The 18995-nt window shown below is 41.8% G+C and overlaps 1 protein-coding gene across 1 annotated transcript in view; it reads right to left on the bottom strand.

Moving 5' to 3' along the window:
• LOC122814993 (oxysterol-binding protein-related protein 8-like) overlaps nucleotides 1-14103 on the bottom strand; it is a 182931-nt gene extending 168828 nt beyond the window's left edge. Inside the window, exon 1 of the mRNA XM_044087247.1 lies at nucleotides 13765-14103. Coding sequence (XP_043943182.1) covers nucleotides 13765-14103 — 339 coding nt within the window. The remainder of the gene's footprint in view (nucleotides 1-13764) is intronic.
• Between the last annotated feature and the right edge of the window lie 4892 nt (nucleotides 14104-18995).

Here is an 18995-nt window from a genome sequence, read left to right as displayed (position 1 = left end):
ATTTATCTGCTGAACTGCATTCTCTGTTAGTAGTACTTAAATATATTCTAGAATGCCAAATTAAAATGTTATGCTTCAATTGCCACAGCAACAGTTCCAATAATGTCACATTCACTGCATATGACTTAATGCAGGAAGAGGTGAAATAAAGGAAAATAACTCATCCAGAGGAAGATTCATAGATATGCAAAGGCCACTAAATTTTACATTTACGCCTTGCCAGTACCCTCCCTCATGCCATGTATCCTTTCTCCAGGAGGGCCATACTAATCGATTCCAGAGTAAATTTGTGGTTACCCATCCAGTCATCTAGATTATGTTCTATGTAGTACTTGAAGTGCCTTGATTACTCTCAAAAATCTGAAAGAAAAATAAATTTGAAAAAACACTTCTGTAGTGCAAGGCCAGACTGTAAGTGCTGTTATGGTCAGGTCTCAAGGAAGGCATATTCCTACACTCAAAAATGTTACTTCACTTTTATCTCAAGGTGAATTTCTTGGCATACATTTCTCAAACATATCGTAAGATGATAGGAAGTTACTAGACTATTGGATCTGAGGCCCTTATAAGCCTAGCCAAGAGTTTAGCCCATCTTTAGACAAGTCAGCACCCAAAGCCCCTGTCCAACAAGAACATAGGTGGGATCCCAGGGGTGTATTTTCTGTTCCCCAACCAGTTATTCAGGTTGCACTTAAAAAGGGATAATGAGATACTCTGCTTGACGTGGAGGGGGAGTCTATTCCACAGATGGGGGAGTCTCTCAGACACAAATCTGTCCCGCCAACAAGTCCTATTGATGTCCCAGACCAGGTTGAGGTTGTGCATGCATGTTACTCGAGTGGAGCTTGACTTGTGAATATGCAGCAGTCCCATCAAGGCGGGCTCTGAGATTGCTTTGTATGCCACACGGAGGTTACCTCTGAGGAGTCTGTATGAAACTGAGTAGAGGGACAGGGCTATTAGCCTGTCTATGTAGTGTAGATGTTTGAGGTCCTGGATTCTCCTGGTGAGGAGACTTTGTGGTCTCTCCAGCTGCTACATGTGCTTTGCGAGGTACATGCCGAAGGGGGCATTGTACTCAATAATTGGCCTTACAAGGGAAGAATACAGGGATGTTATGACCTCCTTGTCCCTGGGCGAGATACCCTTACTTATGAGGTGGGCCATGTAGAAAGCTTTCCATACAACAGAAGCAACATGGTGGTCAAAAGTCAGGTTGCTATCAACCTGGGTGCCCAAATCCCTCACGGCTGATTGCGTGCTTGGGAAGTTGTTATTAATGTGATAATATGTTGGGATGTCAGTCTCCCCAAAGGGGATGATTATGCATTTTTTGGCATTCAGCTTGATGCCATGTTTCTGGCACCAGTCACTTGATTGGGTGAGACCCTCTTGGAGGATGTCCACATCACTTGGGAAATTGATGACCATGCCCAGCTTGCAGTCATCTGCAAACTTGGTCAGCCATAGTCCACTGGTTTTGGCCTGCACCTCAGACTAGTATACCCTGAATAACAGAGGCCCCTAGATCGATCCCTGGGTTATGCCACTCGTTGCAGGTCTACTGCTTGAGGTGACTTCCCCTATTTTGATTAGGTGGGTTTTATCAGTGAGCCACTTTGATACCCATCTAGTAACATATGGACTGATGCCTAGCTGACAGAGTTTATCTATTATGCACACATGGGGAATAGTGTCTAAGTCTTTGGCCAGGTCAGGATAGACGGTGTCCACCGTCTTCCTCTCATCCATGGCTTTGGTGAATGCTTCAAAGAAGTCAACCAGATTTAACAGACATGACCTCCTCTTGACAAAGCCAAACTGTGTGGGGTTGAGTGTTTGGAGGTTGCCAATGTCCCTGTCAATGAGGTCCATGATAATCCATTCCATGGCCTTGCAGATCAGGCTAGTTAGGCTGATGGATCTGTAATTTCCCGGATCAGTGGATGCTCCACCTTTGTGTAAAGGGATGACAGTGGCTGTCCTCCACTCAGCTGGGACAAAGCTGGTACTCAGGCTTTGGTTGAATAGGGTGCCCAATGGTGATGCAAGTTCATGCCTGAGTTCATGTAGGATGCAACCTGGGATGTTATCAGGTCCCATGGAGGCTGTATTTTTTGCCTTTGAGAGGACAGTGATGACCTGTTCCCTAGAGATAAGGGAAGGGGGGCAGGTAATGGGGATGTCCTGATTTACTGATATAACATAGCTACAATTGGTGAACCAAACATAATCCCCTATTTATTTCAGCATGCTGTGTGATGTCAACTAAAGAGTGGAAAGTCTAAAAATCTTGAATATTGAAAATTCCTGCCAGTGTAAACCCAGGAACAGGTGCTAACATGGGTTCTGCAATGGTGGGGCATGTGCAGACGTTCAAAATGATGGTCTTCAGCATTTTGGTCTTCTATATTATGTTACCAGGGTTATGCAGCTTCAACTTTATGATGGCAAACCATATATATATATATATATATATATATATATATATATATATATAAAATGTATATTTATATATCTATATATAACTATAAATGGTTTACTATCATTTTCACGAACGACATGCTGTCGTTTGGAAAATGTATAGTGGTTTGGATAGTCGAACAAACTTATGCAAATGCAGTAGTGCATTTGCATAGGTGTGTTTGACTATATGCACGAGATCGTGGTACAGTGGGGATTGGAAATTCATCTATATCCCCACTGTAGTGCGATGTTGGAGTTGGAATAAATTAGTAGCAGGGGGTGCGCCCCCCCCTGCAAAAACGTGATATGTTGTATAGGAGCTTGATTTACATCATCTCCTATATGGCTATCAGGTCACATTTTCAGTGACAGTGTCGACTCAAATCTGTTGATCATTTGTGGAAACATTGTGTACGCTTGAAATGTTTCATTTCGGTTTAACTTTTCATTATTTTGGACAGCAAATCTTTTGTCATTCGAACTAACGATAGTAAACCACTATATATATATATATATATATATATATATATATATATATGTGTGTGTGTGTGTGTGTGTGTGTGTGTGTGTGTGTGTGTGTGTGTGTGTGTGTGTGTGTGTGTGTGTGTGTGTGTGTGTGTGTGTGTGTGTGTGTGTGTGTGTGTGTGTGTGTGTGTGTGTGTGTGTGTGTGTGTGTGTGTGTGCAAATGTATTGTATGCTTAGATTAACACACGTAACTTTCACCTCATTTCGGCAAAAGAAAGTGGAACTGTCTCAATAGCACAAACTACTTTGTGGTAAAAATTGCAATAACACTGTCCTTTCTCCTGTTAGTTCAGGGAATTTAAGGTAAAAGAATAGTATCAATCAATGCTTCAGATAAAGAGATGCAACACTAAGCTCTTCCTCCAGTCAGAATAAGATAGCGAACAAAAGCATTTGAATAAAATTCAGTAAGGAAGAGGAGATAAATTCCTCTGAAATCATACATAAGCTGATGCATAACCAAAGTAAGGTTATAGCTGGAACAGGAAAAGAGGGTGGAATAATGTGCTTAGTGATAGAGTCAGCTGAAAATTAACTTAATGCATAACTGAGTTCCTCCTGCTCTCTAATCAAGAAAAGTGTGAAAGGTCCATACATATGCTGGTACAAGATTCCACCTACCATCAGATCAGGAAAGGAGGATGGAAGCTCTGTATATAATGCAGAACAATGCTATAGTAATAGATTCAGCTGAAAACGAATATAAGCTAAAATGCAACTCATTTCCACCTGGGAATGAAAAAGGAAGGAGGGTGGGATGATTTTACATATGAAAGAACAGGCCCCACAATGCTAATTGTGTATAAACCCTGGAAAAGCTAGCACATATTTAATCTTCATCTCCTGTGTTAAAACAGAGGAAGTTAAAGGCAGGCTGGTAGTTCTGTAAATTTTACACAGATGAAGTGGAAGTTTCAAAATATAAAAATCCAAACTGCATTAGATCACATCCTGCCAATGTCTGATTCTTGCTCCCCCCACCCCAACTGGATGATGAAAGATGTGGAATCTAATAAGGCAAGTGCCCCCTAGAAAGGGGAGATCCTCTCTGGTGATGCATGGTGGTAGGGTAAATTGGACTTGGAGAACAAAATAAATAAATAAAACTCCTGCTGCAGTATCACTGGCTCAAGAAGAAATGCTAATTTGGCATAAGTCTTATCTCACTATGTGTATCTCCTGTCACCAGGCAGAACTGCCCATCCTTCAGGCTCCAACATAAAGGCTACAGCTGTATTTGCGGCCAATGGGTTACTGGATCAAAACCATTACCCATTAACTACCTCAGTTGTTTTATCACATCAGCTTACAAATGCTCTAAATTTCACTTACATACAGGGAGCACACCTGACACTGCACGTTATCACACACAGAGACACACACATGTCCACATATACACTTATATACAACACTGAAATTAAGTGTTAAGCCACTGCTACACTGAAACACAACACTTACGGAGTGAGAATTAGGTTCAAGAATTGAAATAAGCTCACTGCACTTTAAAATGTATGTGTCAACCATAATGTTACTTCTGTAAAATAATGAATCATTATTTAATATAGAACACAATCCACCACGATCACCCCATGATAGTAACAAGGCATTTAACATCATCTGTGTCAAACCAGCATTTTAATGTAAGCATTAGGCATTGTCACTGCTCTCATTGTAAATCTTTGTGTAATCCAACTGAGAGTACAGGACGTTTGTAGACAGAAAGAGACCACCATTTCCAAATGTCACAAGTATATTAACATGCGTACAATGTAAATGATAACAGGAGAGTACAATGATTAGAACAAAAGAATTGTCCAAAGTCAAGCTACTACAGACAGGTTATGTCTATGTTTTAAATGCTTGATTTTCAAAGTAAAAAAGGAAGCATTAAATAAAAGCAATGATAAATACATTAAAACATCAAATTGTCTACATAATGTGATAGGCCACACTAAGACAACTGTATGAATTTCTGGCTTTTCATTTTGACAGTGTAAAATATGATTGATGCTAAACCATAGCAATTAAACAGCCACAAACTTCCCACAGCACACTGTATTAAAAAAATACACACACCTTCATCTTCTTTGCATTTGTATCCTGGATTTTATGGCTTCTTAGGCCAGTGAAGAGCTTAAATATCTTGCTCCCGTTCATTTTGCTGTGCGATTTACTATTCTTCAAAATGTCTACAAAGATGCTGCAGTAGTACTTAAATATCTTCTAGAATGTTGACATAGAATATTATGTTTCATTTGTCAGAGCAACAGCTCCAGTGATGTCACAATCACTGTCTATGACAATGCAAGAAAAGGTGAAATGCAGGAAAATAACTTATACAGAGGAATATTCTGATGCCCTATTACAGATCAGAAATAACAAGTGGTAAAGATATATGCAATCAGTAAATACTGTGATTGCAAAATACCTGCACCCCACTATCCAGCAGTCCTGTAACTCACCGTTAACTCAGTGTATCCATAGATTTATAGATTCATAAATTCAGAGATTGTTAGTAGGCTAATGACCTGGGGAGGCCTTTCTAAGCTTAGCCATAATGATGTCCTGTATCCAAATAGGACATTGACAGCAAGGCATTTATAAGCTACCTCTGTCCATAAGGGACATGGGTGCCAGGCCCGGTGAAAAATTTCTATTCCCCATCCACTGGTGTAGGTTGTACTTAAACTGGGTAATAGCCAAACTCAGCTTCACATGGAGGGGCAGTCTCTGAGACACATATCTGTCTCTCCAGCATATTCTGTTTAAGTTACAGACAAAATTCAGGTTCCTAGACCTACTAGAGCTTGTATTTCTGGTAGTCTTTGACTATGTAGGAAATTCATAAGTGTGGGATTTGTGGATGCCTTAGTCATCTATAATTTCACTGTACCCATCTGACAGACGTCTGCACACCATGGAAATACATTCTTCACTAATCTTATCTGTCACCTGCCTGCTAAGTACTAGATACTTTGCAGGACAGCAGGAACTGCCTCATACTCACTGACCGCCTGTATTATTACCAAGACATAGAGTCCAAATGTGAGAGTTGTGAATACTTAATTAGAGGCTAACCTCTCAAACCACATGGCTGTGCTATGCATCGGTACTAATATATTCCCTCATGCAAGCCATTTTAAGCCTAGCCACTTATCCCTTGTGAGACTCAAACCCTGCACCTCATGTGTGTAAGGCAAACACATTAACCATTAGACCACCCTCCCAACTCAGACTTCAGCAACAAACACCTCCCTGCATTTCAAACAGCAGCCCCTCCCTTCCAGTACAACAAGCATGGGTCACCCAGGTGGCATGTCCAACCCTTTAGGCTAGAAGTCACTGCTAGTCCACTTAACAATTCCCTAGTCATAAGCAGGCATGCCAATAGGCAATTGCCTACTTACCCTGGCTAACTTTTCTGACAGAGTTACTGAGGCAAGGCAAATCAATAGACACCATCTTCCTGGGCTTAGAAAAGGTATTTGGTACCATATTACTTTGTAGAATCACTGATAAAATGACCAATCTAAAAATGAACCTCCTATATGATTCAGTAGATAAAAAAACTATGTAACATACAGAAAAGATTCTATCAGGGTAGGTGACACACTTTCTTTAAAAAGACAACACCAGTGGCATTCCCCACTGGTCAGCTCTAGGACCCTTACTTTGTGGCTTTTACTTCAATTATGTCAAGACTGATGTTGATCTTTGGAGCCATCATTAACAGCTCAAATGACAACTTTATTCTTTGAGAGGGTCTAATCATATAAATTCATATTGTCTCAATATTGGACTAAAAATCAGTGCTATAAAATGCACTATAGTAATTCCCCAGAAATGAGATCATCCCTGCAACTATCACATAAATGACACCCACCTGAAACCTCCTATTGTCTTTCAAGATTTGGGCATGTGTATGGACATGAACTCCCCTTCTGGACAATTAAGTCTCCTTCTACTCTCCTTTGATGGGGTAGATACAAAGTTCAACTCTCTTTAGCAATAGTTTTGCTAAGCCCAGTTACTTATTTATTCATTTGTTCATTTATTTATTTAGTTGTGTTTTTATTAACCCCTTCTTGACTAGGTTAGTTAAGTAATTCACTATTGCTATTATTATTATTATTATAATTATTATTATAATTATTATTAACATTAACAAATATTTTACAGGTCCAAGGAATTTAAAGCCCTCCACCAAGGCTGCCCTTATAAGACAGATGTAATGCTTCTCTTGGCACTTATCTATCCAAGCAAATGGTTCAGCTATAAAAGTATAATGTTACCTCAACAAAATTATCTCTGGTATGAGCTCCTTAATCTACAGTGTATCTGTAAATGTTTTATCACTCTTCTGTGTCTGTTTTTGACCTGTCTTTGATCTCTGCCTATCCTGCAATCTGGCAAATGAACCTAAGCTGCTTGACCTTCTACATGTTCATAAAACTGCAAACACCAAAAATAACACCTCTAGTTACCTAAATCTACACCCTAATATAAATAAGACCTGCTGGAGAGAAAGGTATCACTCTCAAATGATCCCCTACTTCTAGAATATACTCTAAATTCATATAAAGTAAATCAGATCTCTTGCTTTGTTTAAATCTAACTCAGATGAGTGGATTAGTAACCATACATTTATCACAGGTCAAGGTCTTATGCACACAGGTAATAAGCAAAGTGCAGTATCTATGTTTCTTTGACCTTTATGGCTAACTGCCTAGCTTACATCTGTCACCCCTGGGTTTCCAGGTACTGGCTAAGGCTCTTGCCACCCCTATAGTGCCTTTTTTAGGTGGTGTTCCAAAGACCAAATTACCACCGTAACAGCTATAAATAAATGCAATCTGAGGGTCATGCTGCTCAATGCTAGGTCTAAATCTCAAGATGTACTCGCTCGAAGCACTCCTCAAAATAGAGAACATTGACATTTGTGCTGTAACAGAGACCTGGTTTAAGGCGGCAGAAAGCACCCCTGTACTACCAGGCTATAACTCATTCCACACCTTTCGGCTCCATAACATAGACCGAAGCTCCAAAGGAGGTGGTGCCTCCATATTCATAAAGGATATGCACACCTCAAGACTAGTAACCCAGCAAAATACATCTGAGATACTCCAGGTACAACTAACATTGGGTAACACTGCGATCCAGGTCATAGCCTGCTATATGTCCCCAACTATGCCTCTAGACTTTCACTCCATGTTCATAAGCACCCTGTAATCTATCAAGGTCCAACCTAACACTCATACTAAGAGACTTCAACTACCCCTCCATCAACTGGGAAAACTACTCAAGCACCAACGCTTCCTGGAATTCATCAATTCCAATGCCCTGGACCAGCTCATTCTTACCCCCACTAGAGGAAGCAACATCCTTGACCTAGTTATTACTAACATGGGCAACCATTGCTCTACACCAACAGTCAATTTCTCCCTGGTAAGATCCAACTACAAACTAATCACCATGGAAATCCACACCTCACGCACACCCTCCACAAAGGTATCCACCATGAAGAACTTCTCCAAAGCTGACTTTGGACTCCTAAAAACAGAAGTGGCTAACTTCAAAACACCCATGCCAATGGAAAATAGATGCATGACTGCTGAATCATACACCAATGCACTGTATGAACATGTACATAAATTTATGGAGCTAGCCATACCCAACAGAACCAAGATGCTCCCCTCCAAAAAAAGGAAGCCAGTCTGGTGGTCCCCTGCTATTAATAAACTCTATAACAGAAGGAAGAAACTGTTGCAGAAAAAGGTGAAGTCCCAAGACTGGAAAAATTCCCTTATTAACCTCAAGAAAAAGTTGAGATCCCTCATCAAAACCTCCAAAGCCAGCTATGAAGGCAGAATTGCGGCAGACACTAAAAACAACCACAAAGCCTTCTTTAGTTATATCAAGAATCTCCATGGCAATACTCAGATTTGCTCAGAGTTACTGCACAATGGTACCTCCTATACTGAGACAACAGATATTGCCACCATACTGGCCGACAGATTCAGTGCCAAATTTAACCCCCCCCCAAAGGACCAATCTCAGTACCGGAAGAATGTCAGGCACCCTGCATTACTCAAGCTCATGTTAAAGCTGCATTGTCTAAGTCCAAGAATACAACTTCCATGGGACCTGACAATATCCCTGGCTGTGTTCTACATGAATTGCAAAGTGAACAGACACCACATCTGTGTGCTCTGTTCACTCACAACCTCACCTCAGGCTTTGTCCCTACTGAATGGCAGACTGCTACAGCCATCCCTCTCCATAAAGGAGAAGCAACTACAGACCCTGGAAATTATCACCCCATTAGCCTGACACGTCTGATATGTAAGGCTATGGAGAGCAACATCATGGACCTAATTAACAAGGATATAGGGAATCTCCAAACTCTAGATCCCATGCAATTTGGTTTTGTGAAAGGCAGATCATGCCTGCTCAACCTGGTTGACTTCTTTGAGTTAGTCATCATAGAGATGGATGAAGGTAAGGCAGTTCATACAGCCTACCTCGATCTGGACAAAGCCTTTGATACCATTCCTCACTCAAGGATTATTGATAAACTCATCAAACTAGGCATCAACCCGTATATCGTTAGGTGGGTTGCAAATTGGCTCACAGGTAGAACACACAGTGTGAAAGTAGTGGACTCCAAGTCAGGCTGCCGACCAGTCACGAGTGGAGTCCCACAGGGATCGGTCCTGGGTCGTCTCCTGTTTGGCATCTACTTCTCAGAAGTCCAGGCCAACACGGAGGGACTCTGGCTGACCAAATTCACAGACGACTGCAAGCTGGGAGCCATTATTAACTCCCCAAGTGATGCAGACATCCTACAGAAAGGCCTCACTGAGACCAATGACTGCTGTCAAAACCATGGCCTTAAGCTTAATGCCAAAAAATGCGTCATCATCCTCTTTGGGAAAAACTCAGTTCCCACTAATTACCACATTGATGGGAGCCCACTGAATACTGAAGGCATTATAAGAGATCTGGGGACACAGGTTGACAGCAACCTCTCCTTCAACCACCACATTGCCACTGTGGTCAGATAGTCCTTCTATGTGGCACATCTCATTACCTAGGGTTTTGCATCCAGGAAGAAAGAGGTTATCATCTCTGTCTACTCTTCCCTCATTAGACCAATCAATGAGTACAATGCCCCATTTGGCATGTACCTCACTAGACACCTGCAACAGCTGGAGAGGTCACAAAAGTACCTCACAAAGAGGATCCTAGGCCTTAAACACATGTCCTACATGGACAGACAAAAAATTCCAGCTATTCTCTGTTTCATATTGTCTGCTAAGAAGCGATGTCGGCTTGAGTTACAAAACCATGTCTGACTCGGCTGTTAGAAATGCTGCATCTAAAGAAATCCCAATCCCTCCACACCGCAAGCTCCAGAGACCTCAACCTCATTACCGCAATCAACAGAACATGCTGGAGGGACACGTTCATAAGCCAGAGACTGCCCATAATCTGGAATAGACTTCCCATACATGTCAAGCAGAGCACCTCACTAGCCTTCTTCAAGAGAAATCTTGATGAGTGGATGAGAAATAGAAAGTTCACCCCAGGGATCACGCCAGTGGCTCTACTTGATAGAGGCACTGGGAACTAACGACGGGCGGAACAATGCCAGGGCACTTCTATGGGATAGACTTGTAAAGGCCCCAGGGCCATTAGCCTAGTACACACCTATGAACCTATAAATATCTAAATCTATGAACCTGTGATAGCTATACTGATGTAAATATGTTTTTTGGCTGCAGATCTCAAGCAACACTTTAAACTGTTTGACCCTACATATATTCTGTATTATACTGTTTAAACATTTTGTACTTAATAGCCCTTCTACATGTGACTTGATTATCAATAGATATTCTGGATGAAAAGGCAGTTAATGTGGCTACAGATCTAGTTGAATGGGCTTTAGGGGGAGCAGACAGTTTCAGATTGTTCTTATCATATAGTAAGGAAATGCAATTAGTAATCTATTTTGCAAGAGTTACCTTTGTAACTGCATGTTACTGGTGATTTGGTGAAAAAGAAACAAATAATTGATCTGATTTCCTGATCTGTTTGGTCCTGTGAAGATAGAAATGTAGTTGCCTGTGAACATCCAGCAAATGCAACATATATTCCTCTTTATTGGAGTAATTAAGGAAGAAAACTGGTAACTGTATAGTCTGATTAATATTTGATTCAGTAGCCACTTTAGGCATAAAATATGGGTTAGTATGGAGGGAAACTCTGTCTTTGTAGAAAATAATGTAAGGTGGTTTAGAAGAAAGTGCTTGTAATTCAGAAATTCTTCTTGCTGAGGTGGTGGCCACTAGAAACATAGTCTTCCAGGACAAACAAATTTTATGTCACAATCACTAGCTGGTTCAAAAGACCTTTGAGTGAGACCTTGGAGGATGAAAGGGAGATCCCAAGGAGGAGTAAGGTCTTTGATGAGTGGTCTAAGAAGGAATATCCCCTTCATAAAGGCTCTACATAATCTGGAAAAAGTGACAAAACCTGAAAACAACCCAGAATGGACGTTGGATATGGCCACCAGTTGAAGTTTAATCGTAGTGAAGCTGGATCCCTCTTTAACTAGAGAAGCCAGGAATGAAAGGATGGTAGGGACAGAGGCTAAATTAAGGGTCTGTATTCTATTTGGCAGCCCAAATAGAGAATATGTTTCACTTGCTTTTATATACCTTTTTAGTACGTGCCTTTTGTGAAGCTAAAACAATATTCTTGACTGGAGAGGAAAACCTGGGCCCTTAAATTATCATTGGAACTGGAAAAACCATGCGGTTAACTTGAGAGTGCCGAGATCTTGATGGAGTCCTAGCAATGGATGGATTAGGAGATCCTGGCTGGGCTCCAGTATCCATGGGGGATACTTCAGATAAGACCAGAGAAAGCAGAACTAAATGTGGTGAGGCCAATAAGGGGCAATGAGGATTACTGTGCTCTTCAACTGTTGGGCTTTCTGAAGGAATTTTGAGAACAATGGAAGGGGAGGATATGCATAAAGGAGACCAGAGTGCCAATTGTGGATTAGAGGGTCCCTCAAGGACTCCCTGGGGGGGGGGTCAGCCTAACGTACCTGCTACACTTGTTGTTGTGAGGGGAGGCAAAAAGGTCTCAGCAAGGCTGGATAATGGCTGAAAATCTGATTCACTACTGTTTGACTGAGGGACCACTTGTGAGGCATCAGGAAAGATCAGATGAGCTTGTCTGCTAGCACGCTGGATTTCCCCAGTATGTGAGTTGTAGTGAGAAGGTGGTGCAAAGAGATTGCCTATTCCCAAACTCTCATGGTTTCTCTGCAAAAGGAGGTAAGAACATGTTCTTCCTTGTTTGCTGATGTACCAGACTACTGACATATTGTCTGTGTTAAACACAATAGTCCCCAGACAGAGAAAATCCTGAAAGGCTTGCAGCGAAAGAAGAATGGATCTCATCTCTAGGACACTGATATGCAGTTTGGTCTCTATGGGGGTTCACATGCCTTGAACCATCTTCCACTTGAAATGCCACCCCCCCCCACCCTAGCTGGGAAGTGTCTGTGGTCACTGTGGCTGTGGGTGAGGGAAGGATGAATGGACTGCCTACTGACAGGTTGGAATGAATCCCATTGAGCCCAGATAAACTCCAAAGATTGAATTTGTACTGGTTGTGACTTGTCCTGATTTATAGTGATCCCTAGGAGATGCAATATCTGGTAAAGATAATTGCTGGCATGAGAAAGTTGACACCTGGTTAGGGCAATTAGGAGGCAGTCATCTAAATATGGGAACACCTGAAAACCTTGCAGTATGAGATGAGCTGTGACCACTGCCATGCATTTGGTAAACACCTGGGGGGGTGGAGAGTTCAAAGGGCAAGACTCTGAATTGATAGTGACTGGCTCCCAGCTAGAAGTGCAAGTGATTTCTGGAGTGCTTGTCTATTTTTATGTGATAGTACCCATCCTTTAAGTCTACAGAAGCACATCTAATTGTCCTTCCTCAACAACAGAAGGATAGACTGTACCATAACCATCCAAAACTTCACTTTCTTTACGTACAAGTTCAGTCTGCTTAGGTCCAGGATTGGCCTGAGATCCCTGGCCTTCTTTTGCAATAAAAAGAAGTGGGAGTAAGCTTCAATCCTCTCTGTTTGGCTGGGCCCTCTTGGATGACTCTTTTTTTGCAGTAACTTTTGAATTTGTAATACTGCAGACTCTCTCTGACTGAGTGGAACATCGTGGAGATTCTTTTGTGTTCTTGGTGGCATAAGGAAAATAGGAATGTAATAGCCTCTGAAAATTATGCTTTGCAGCCAAGCATTGTTTATTAACTGGGGCCAAGTGCTTGAGTGCAGAGAAAAATGACCCCCAACTGCCTCCAGGGTAGAGTAGTTGGGCAATGCTTCAGTAGCGCTGATAGGGCTTATCCAAGAAGGGTTCTCAGAAGCCCTGATGTTGGGGGCACTCTCTGCCTCTGGGGCAGCATCTCCTATTCAAGCTCCCTCCTCTGCCTGTGGAGGGGAGCTGTCCATGTTAGTCAGGACCAGGCCCAGAGATTTACAGAACCAAATTTTCTTGGCCCTTCTCTGATTTCTAGAGTAGGTACGCTGAGGGGTTGAAAACATGATTCCTACTGCAGATAAGGTCTTGCCCTCTTTCTCGCATTGGGTCAGGGTGTCTTTAACTGATGGTTGAAGGTAGCATAAAAGGGGGCATTGACAAAAAAAAGCTTCCTCCAGGTATGTCTGCTCACAGCAATACCTGAGTCAACTGCCCATGAGGTACCCTCTGCTGAGTGAGATATAAGCCTCATGGATGAACTGACAAGGGAAGAAAGAGTGGCCAGCTTTGGAGAAACTTTTCCATAGTCCTCTGTCAGCATGGTCTCCACCAATGAATCAGAGAGTTCCTTGGACAGGTCTCTCTGCAGGCCAGTAAAATGTGCCAGATAGTTGAGTGCTCTCAGCATGAAAGTGGCCGAAGCATAAACGTGCTTGCCAAACTTGTCCATTGCTCTAGAATCTCTGTTAGGTGGAGGGACAGTAGAACCTTGTTCATATAGCTCTTTCTTTCTGGCAGCTGCCATCACCATAGCATCAACTGGAACACCTTTAGACCAAAGGGAACAGTCTTTAGGGGGCAAGAAGATTTTTTCAGGTCACTTGGGCATGGGTTCTATAGTGCCCAGCTCCTTCCAGGCACAGCGGGTTACTAGCTCGATGAGAGGGCCCCCCCGAGAGTAACCCAAGATGTACATGGACCTATCTCAAAGGCTTCCTGAAATACAGACTCCTCAGAAGTAGTATCTTGGGACAATCAACCACCTCTGTGTTTCAAAATTTCCAAAATGTCTGCAAAACAGACATCCTCCAGTGGTGATTTTGGAGATCTTCTCCCTCATTGAAGTCCATATCTTCAGTGAGGAACTCCATGGGGGAGTCTAAGTGCCTCCTTTTGCACATGTTTTTCTGCATCACATCCTCTGTGGGATGCACAGGAGAGGTATCAGAAGAGGAGGGGGGCCATCTCAGGTGGAAAATCCTATATACTCTTTGAGACGGGCTAACCCTGGACAGGAATAGAAGGTGCAGTTCCCAGATCTGATGAGGAGCAATGGAGCAGAACTGTAGCCAAAGAGATTGGGTTTCTCTCTGCAGAGAAAGCCTTTTCTATGATCTGGAAAGCCAAGGGACCTAGAGAACCCCTACCCAACTCCATCAGTGCCGAAGCCCTCGAGGAAGAAATGACAAGGGCCTTGGATCCATGGCTCCCAGAAAGAAATGGACCCATACTGTTGAGAGTCGAAGTGCTTGAGGGGAAGAGACAACTTTGATAAAAATTGAAGCTAAACCTCCACCACTGGATCCAACCTTGACATTCTAGATCTGAGATCCACTCTGATCCAAAGATCTCAGAGCCGAGATGGTCAAGGCAACTGTCAGAGTGGAGGAAGTGAAGGCCCTGGAATCTGACACCGAATCTCTCATTGGCTAAGGTCCTGGGGCTCTGATACCAAGAACCATGTCTGAAAAGGTGAATCCACATTGGCTGGGACACTCACAGATCCATGGGGGGATGGAACTGAAAAGAACCCTGCTGGATCTGAGCCCTGATGGTCTTCCTCACCATCCTGTCCACATCATACTCAAAAAGGCTTCTGGAGGATCTTGATGAAGCTACTGACAGAGAGCGGGAATACCTTGGAGTTTGTAAAATATCTGTTGATACTTGTGGAGAGATTGATCGAATAGATGACCCTGTTCACTGGCTGATAGCTCTCTTAACCGAAGTTGTAGACTCCGATGTTGAGAAGGAGGATAGTGTGAACCGAATCTTCTGATTAACTTCCTTGGATCCATGGAATAAATAGGATCTGGAGGGGCCACCATGGACTTGGATCTTGAGGGAGACAGATCTGAGAAGGACTGAGGATCTGATACTAAAGTTAGATTCATCGAAGCAGAAGGCCTTTGGATACACTGGTGAAGAACCTGGTCTTGGATCCGAAGAAGCCTGGTCTGAGGTCTTTAAAACTTTATCTGAAGGTTTTGACAAAGCCCTAGGATGTTTATGAGGGCACGTCATAGGCTCGGAAACAAAAGAAGAACCTGGTATAGGCTGTTTGGGGGGATGAGAATTTCTTTAGAATTAACATATTTCACCTATTGGCAATTGGTCTGGGATTGAACCGCTCACAAATGGTACACTTGGACTGCAAGTGTGATGCTCTTAAGCAGTATACACATTTAGTGTGGGAATCAGAGTGCAGAATTTTATGTTTGCACTCTGAACACTATTTAAAACCAGTAGATTTATCCATCTGTTATAAAGTTAAAAGAATATATATATATATATATATATATATATATATATATATATATATTTGTTTTTGTCTTTCGGCTTTTCCCAGTTAGGGGTCGTCACAGCGGAACTCCGGTCCACTAATGATTGGCCATAGATTTTCACGAATGCCGAGGTGCCAGCTTGACGTCCAACCTTCAATGAAGGCATGCCCATTTACGCATGTCTTTCGATCACCCATCCAACCACAGGGAGGACATGCAGACTCCACACAGAAGGCACTCCCCGCACTCCAGCCGAGAATCGAACGGGAGAACTTCTTGCTGTGAGGCAACAACGCTACCGCTGCACCACCGCGGATTTTGTGTGTGTATGTATATATATATATATATATATATATATATATATATATATATAGAGAGATCTAGGACTGTTGAATGAAAGCTCAACAGTCCAAATCCAACATCACCAAACACACTTTAACAAAAGCGCTTTTACCGCACCCCCCATGTGGGGGGCTGTGCCCCCACACAGACTCTACTTTAATATTCTCACTCCAAGATCGCACTACAGTGGAGAAAAGGAAAAAATTCCCTTACCCACACCGTAGTATGATCTCCACAACAGTCATTCCCCCACGACTCCCTCTGGCTACAGGCATACATACGTGAAAGTGCTATTTCGGTTAAAAGCACTTTAGAGTAAGTATGCCCGGCCATTAAGCTTTCGGTGAAAAGTACCATCGAGCATTAGTCCTAGACCTATACATATATATATATATATATATATATATATATATATATATATATATACATATATAATTTTTTTAAAGGAAAGTCTAATTGCCACAAGAAACTATAACAGCAAGAAACTTCCAAACAACTGTAATACCTTAAGAAAACACATATATATATGAACACTACAGAATCCTGAAAGCCCAAAATCCAAGACCAAAATCTCGAAAGTTCAAAAATACTGAAAACTCACAATACTGAAAACACACAGGATATCAACACTTACTATATTCCAACACAAGTACATAGAGAAACAAATAAAACACAAACTATATTACTCTTCAAGTATAAGCAGGGGGGCAATACCCCCCTGTACCCCCCATGTGGGTGGCTGCACCCCCACACCCCCTAATACATAAATATATCAACTCTGAGATTGCACTTAGTGTAGTGAAGTGCAGTCTCAGAATTTATATATTTAAGTAGCAGGGGGTGTGCGGGGGTGCAGCATATAGTTGAAGGGTAGTATGTTTCTGTATGTACTTGTGCTGGAATATAGTAAGTGTTGGTATCCTGTGTGTTTTCAGTATTTTGAGTTTTCAGTATTTTGAACTTTTGAGATTTTGGTCTTGAGGATTTTGGGCTTGTAGTGCTTCTCTCTCTCTCCTTTATATATATATATATATATATATATATATATATATATATATATATAAACTGGAACTATGGATTTGGGGAATGATTTAACACCAACAAAGAAGTTAGTGGGAGGTAGGAGGATATAGAAAGAAATATCTAAAGAAAAATGGTTTAATTATCTTCTGAAGAAGAAAATATAGCTTTAGCTGCATGACCGCTGATGCAAATGATGGCAAATGAGATCTGAGGAAGCTGTGCTTAGTACAGTTGATTGTGGGTAAAGGGAGGTGCTCGAGCCTGGAAGCTGAAGTCTGTAGAAGACGACTGTGTCTGATTCAAAATTTGAATACGTGAATCAGAATGTGAAGGATAACATCAGAGCTAATACTTTGTGCTTTCTTATGAATATTTTTATTGGCCCAAACTGAAATATTCCCTATGATTTTGAGAAATTCTCACAATTTATGGCAATTGCCTACCATGGAAAATTCAATTACTACAGTGAAAATGCAACTGAATCTCGTTACAGCTCACTGTAGTATTTGATAACTTTGTTTATGGCTTACTTTACATGTATTTTTTGGTTCAGTCTTTCACTATTCTTAATCTTGAGATCACAGAGTCTTTGAGAAATAGAAACTAAAGCATTGTACTTTCTTGCATATATTTTTATTTGTCCAAATTGAAATGACCTCTGAGTGAGAAAAACATTCCCCAGGATTCGGAGAACTCTTACCATCTGCAGTAGTTGCCTGCCATGGATAGTTCCATTATTGCAATGACAAGGAAATGTGATTTAAATACAGCTGTGGCTGCAATAAGAAGGACCTCTTTATTGCCTCATTAGCATGTCTCAAGTGTAGAGCTGTTAGACCTGACTGTGGTACTGTACTCTTCAGCGACCCATTCACCTCCCACCCCAAAACATGCCCATTCAGACAACTATGCACACAAACACACACTCCTGGACATATATACACAAACACAAACTCAGCTATTCACCAAGAAACAAGCCCCCACACAGCTGATTACACTCAGTGAAACATGTACCCGCTTACAAACATACACACTAACACCCCCTACCCAAAGCTTTGCTGAGCTTACTTGCACTCAGACTGCTTCCATAGGAGTGAATGGGTAACCACAGTCTTTTGACAGTGTTTTTTCCTCCAACAGTGAAAATGTATAATAGTCAAGCAATTCTCTGAATCACTTGGAAGAGTAACTTGAGAGCAACTGGTATTTCTAGAGAAGAACACATAGTTAGTTAGCATTAGCCACCCTCCTTTGTGGCAGCATTAGTATGCACCTCTACCAACAAGACTCTCCTCCATGCTGAGGATCCTAGTTAGCGGAAACCTCAGTGATAGGGTGATTTTACAATCAGAAAGGCTGATCATGAGGGGGGAAATGGCATTAAGGCTTCCCCCATCTGATAAGCCTTTCTGAATCCCAGCCATTGTGTTTTCTTCTGTACATTTGTTTTTCTTCAAGTTGAAATGACCTCAGAGTGAAATCATCATCACCCCCTTCTTCCCATTTGACCCCCAAGGGGTCAGGGTGTCATGTTAACTATTATCACCTGTCTCAATTCAATGCCACACTCCTGCCTTCTTCAGCACTCATGCCTGACTTTTGAAGATCTTCTCTCGCCAAGTCCATCCAACACTTAACTGGACATTCTCATTTCCTCTTACCTTCCTCCTGTCTGTCCCAAATCTTCTACACCAAAATGTCTTCTGCTTTTCTGCACATGTGCATAAACTACTGTAATCTATTTTCTTTGATCTTTTCTGCAATTAGCATTACT

This window comes from Protopterus annectens, chromosome 11.part0, assembly GCF_019279795.1.
Source record: "Protopterus annectens isolate FY-2018-M chromosome 11.part0, PAN1.0, whole genome shotgun sequence".
Classification (NCBI taxonomy): Eukaryota; Metazoa; Chordata; order Ceratodontiformes; family Protopteridae; genus Protopterus; species Protopterus annectens.
The sequence above is the reverse complement of the archived record's forward strand: the minus strand, read 5'-3'. Positions and strand labels throughout refer to the sequence as shown.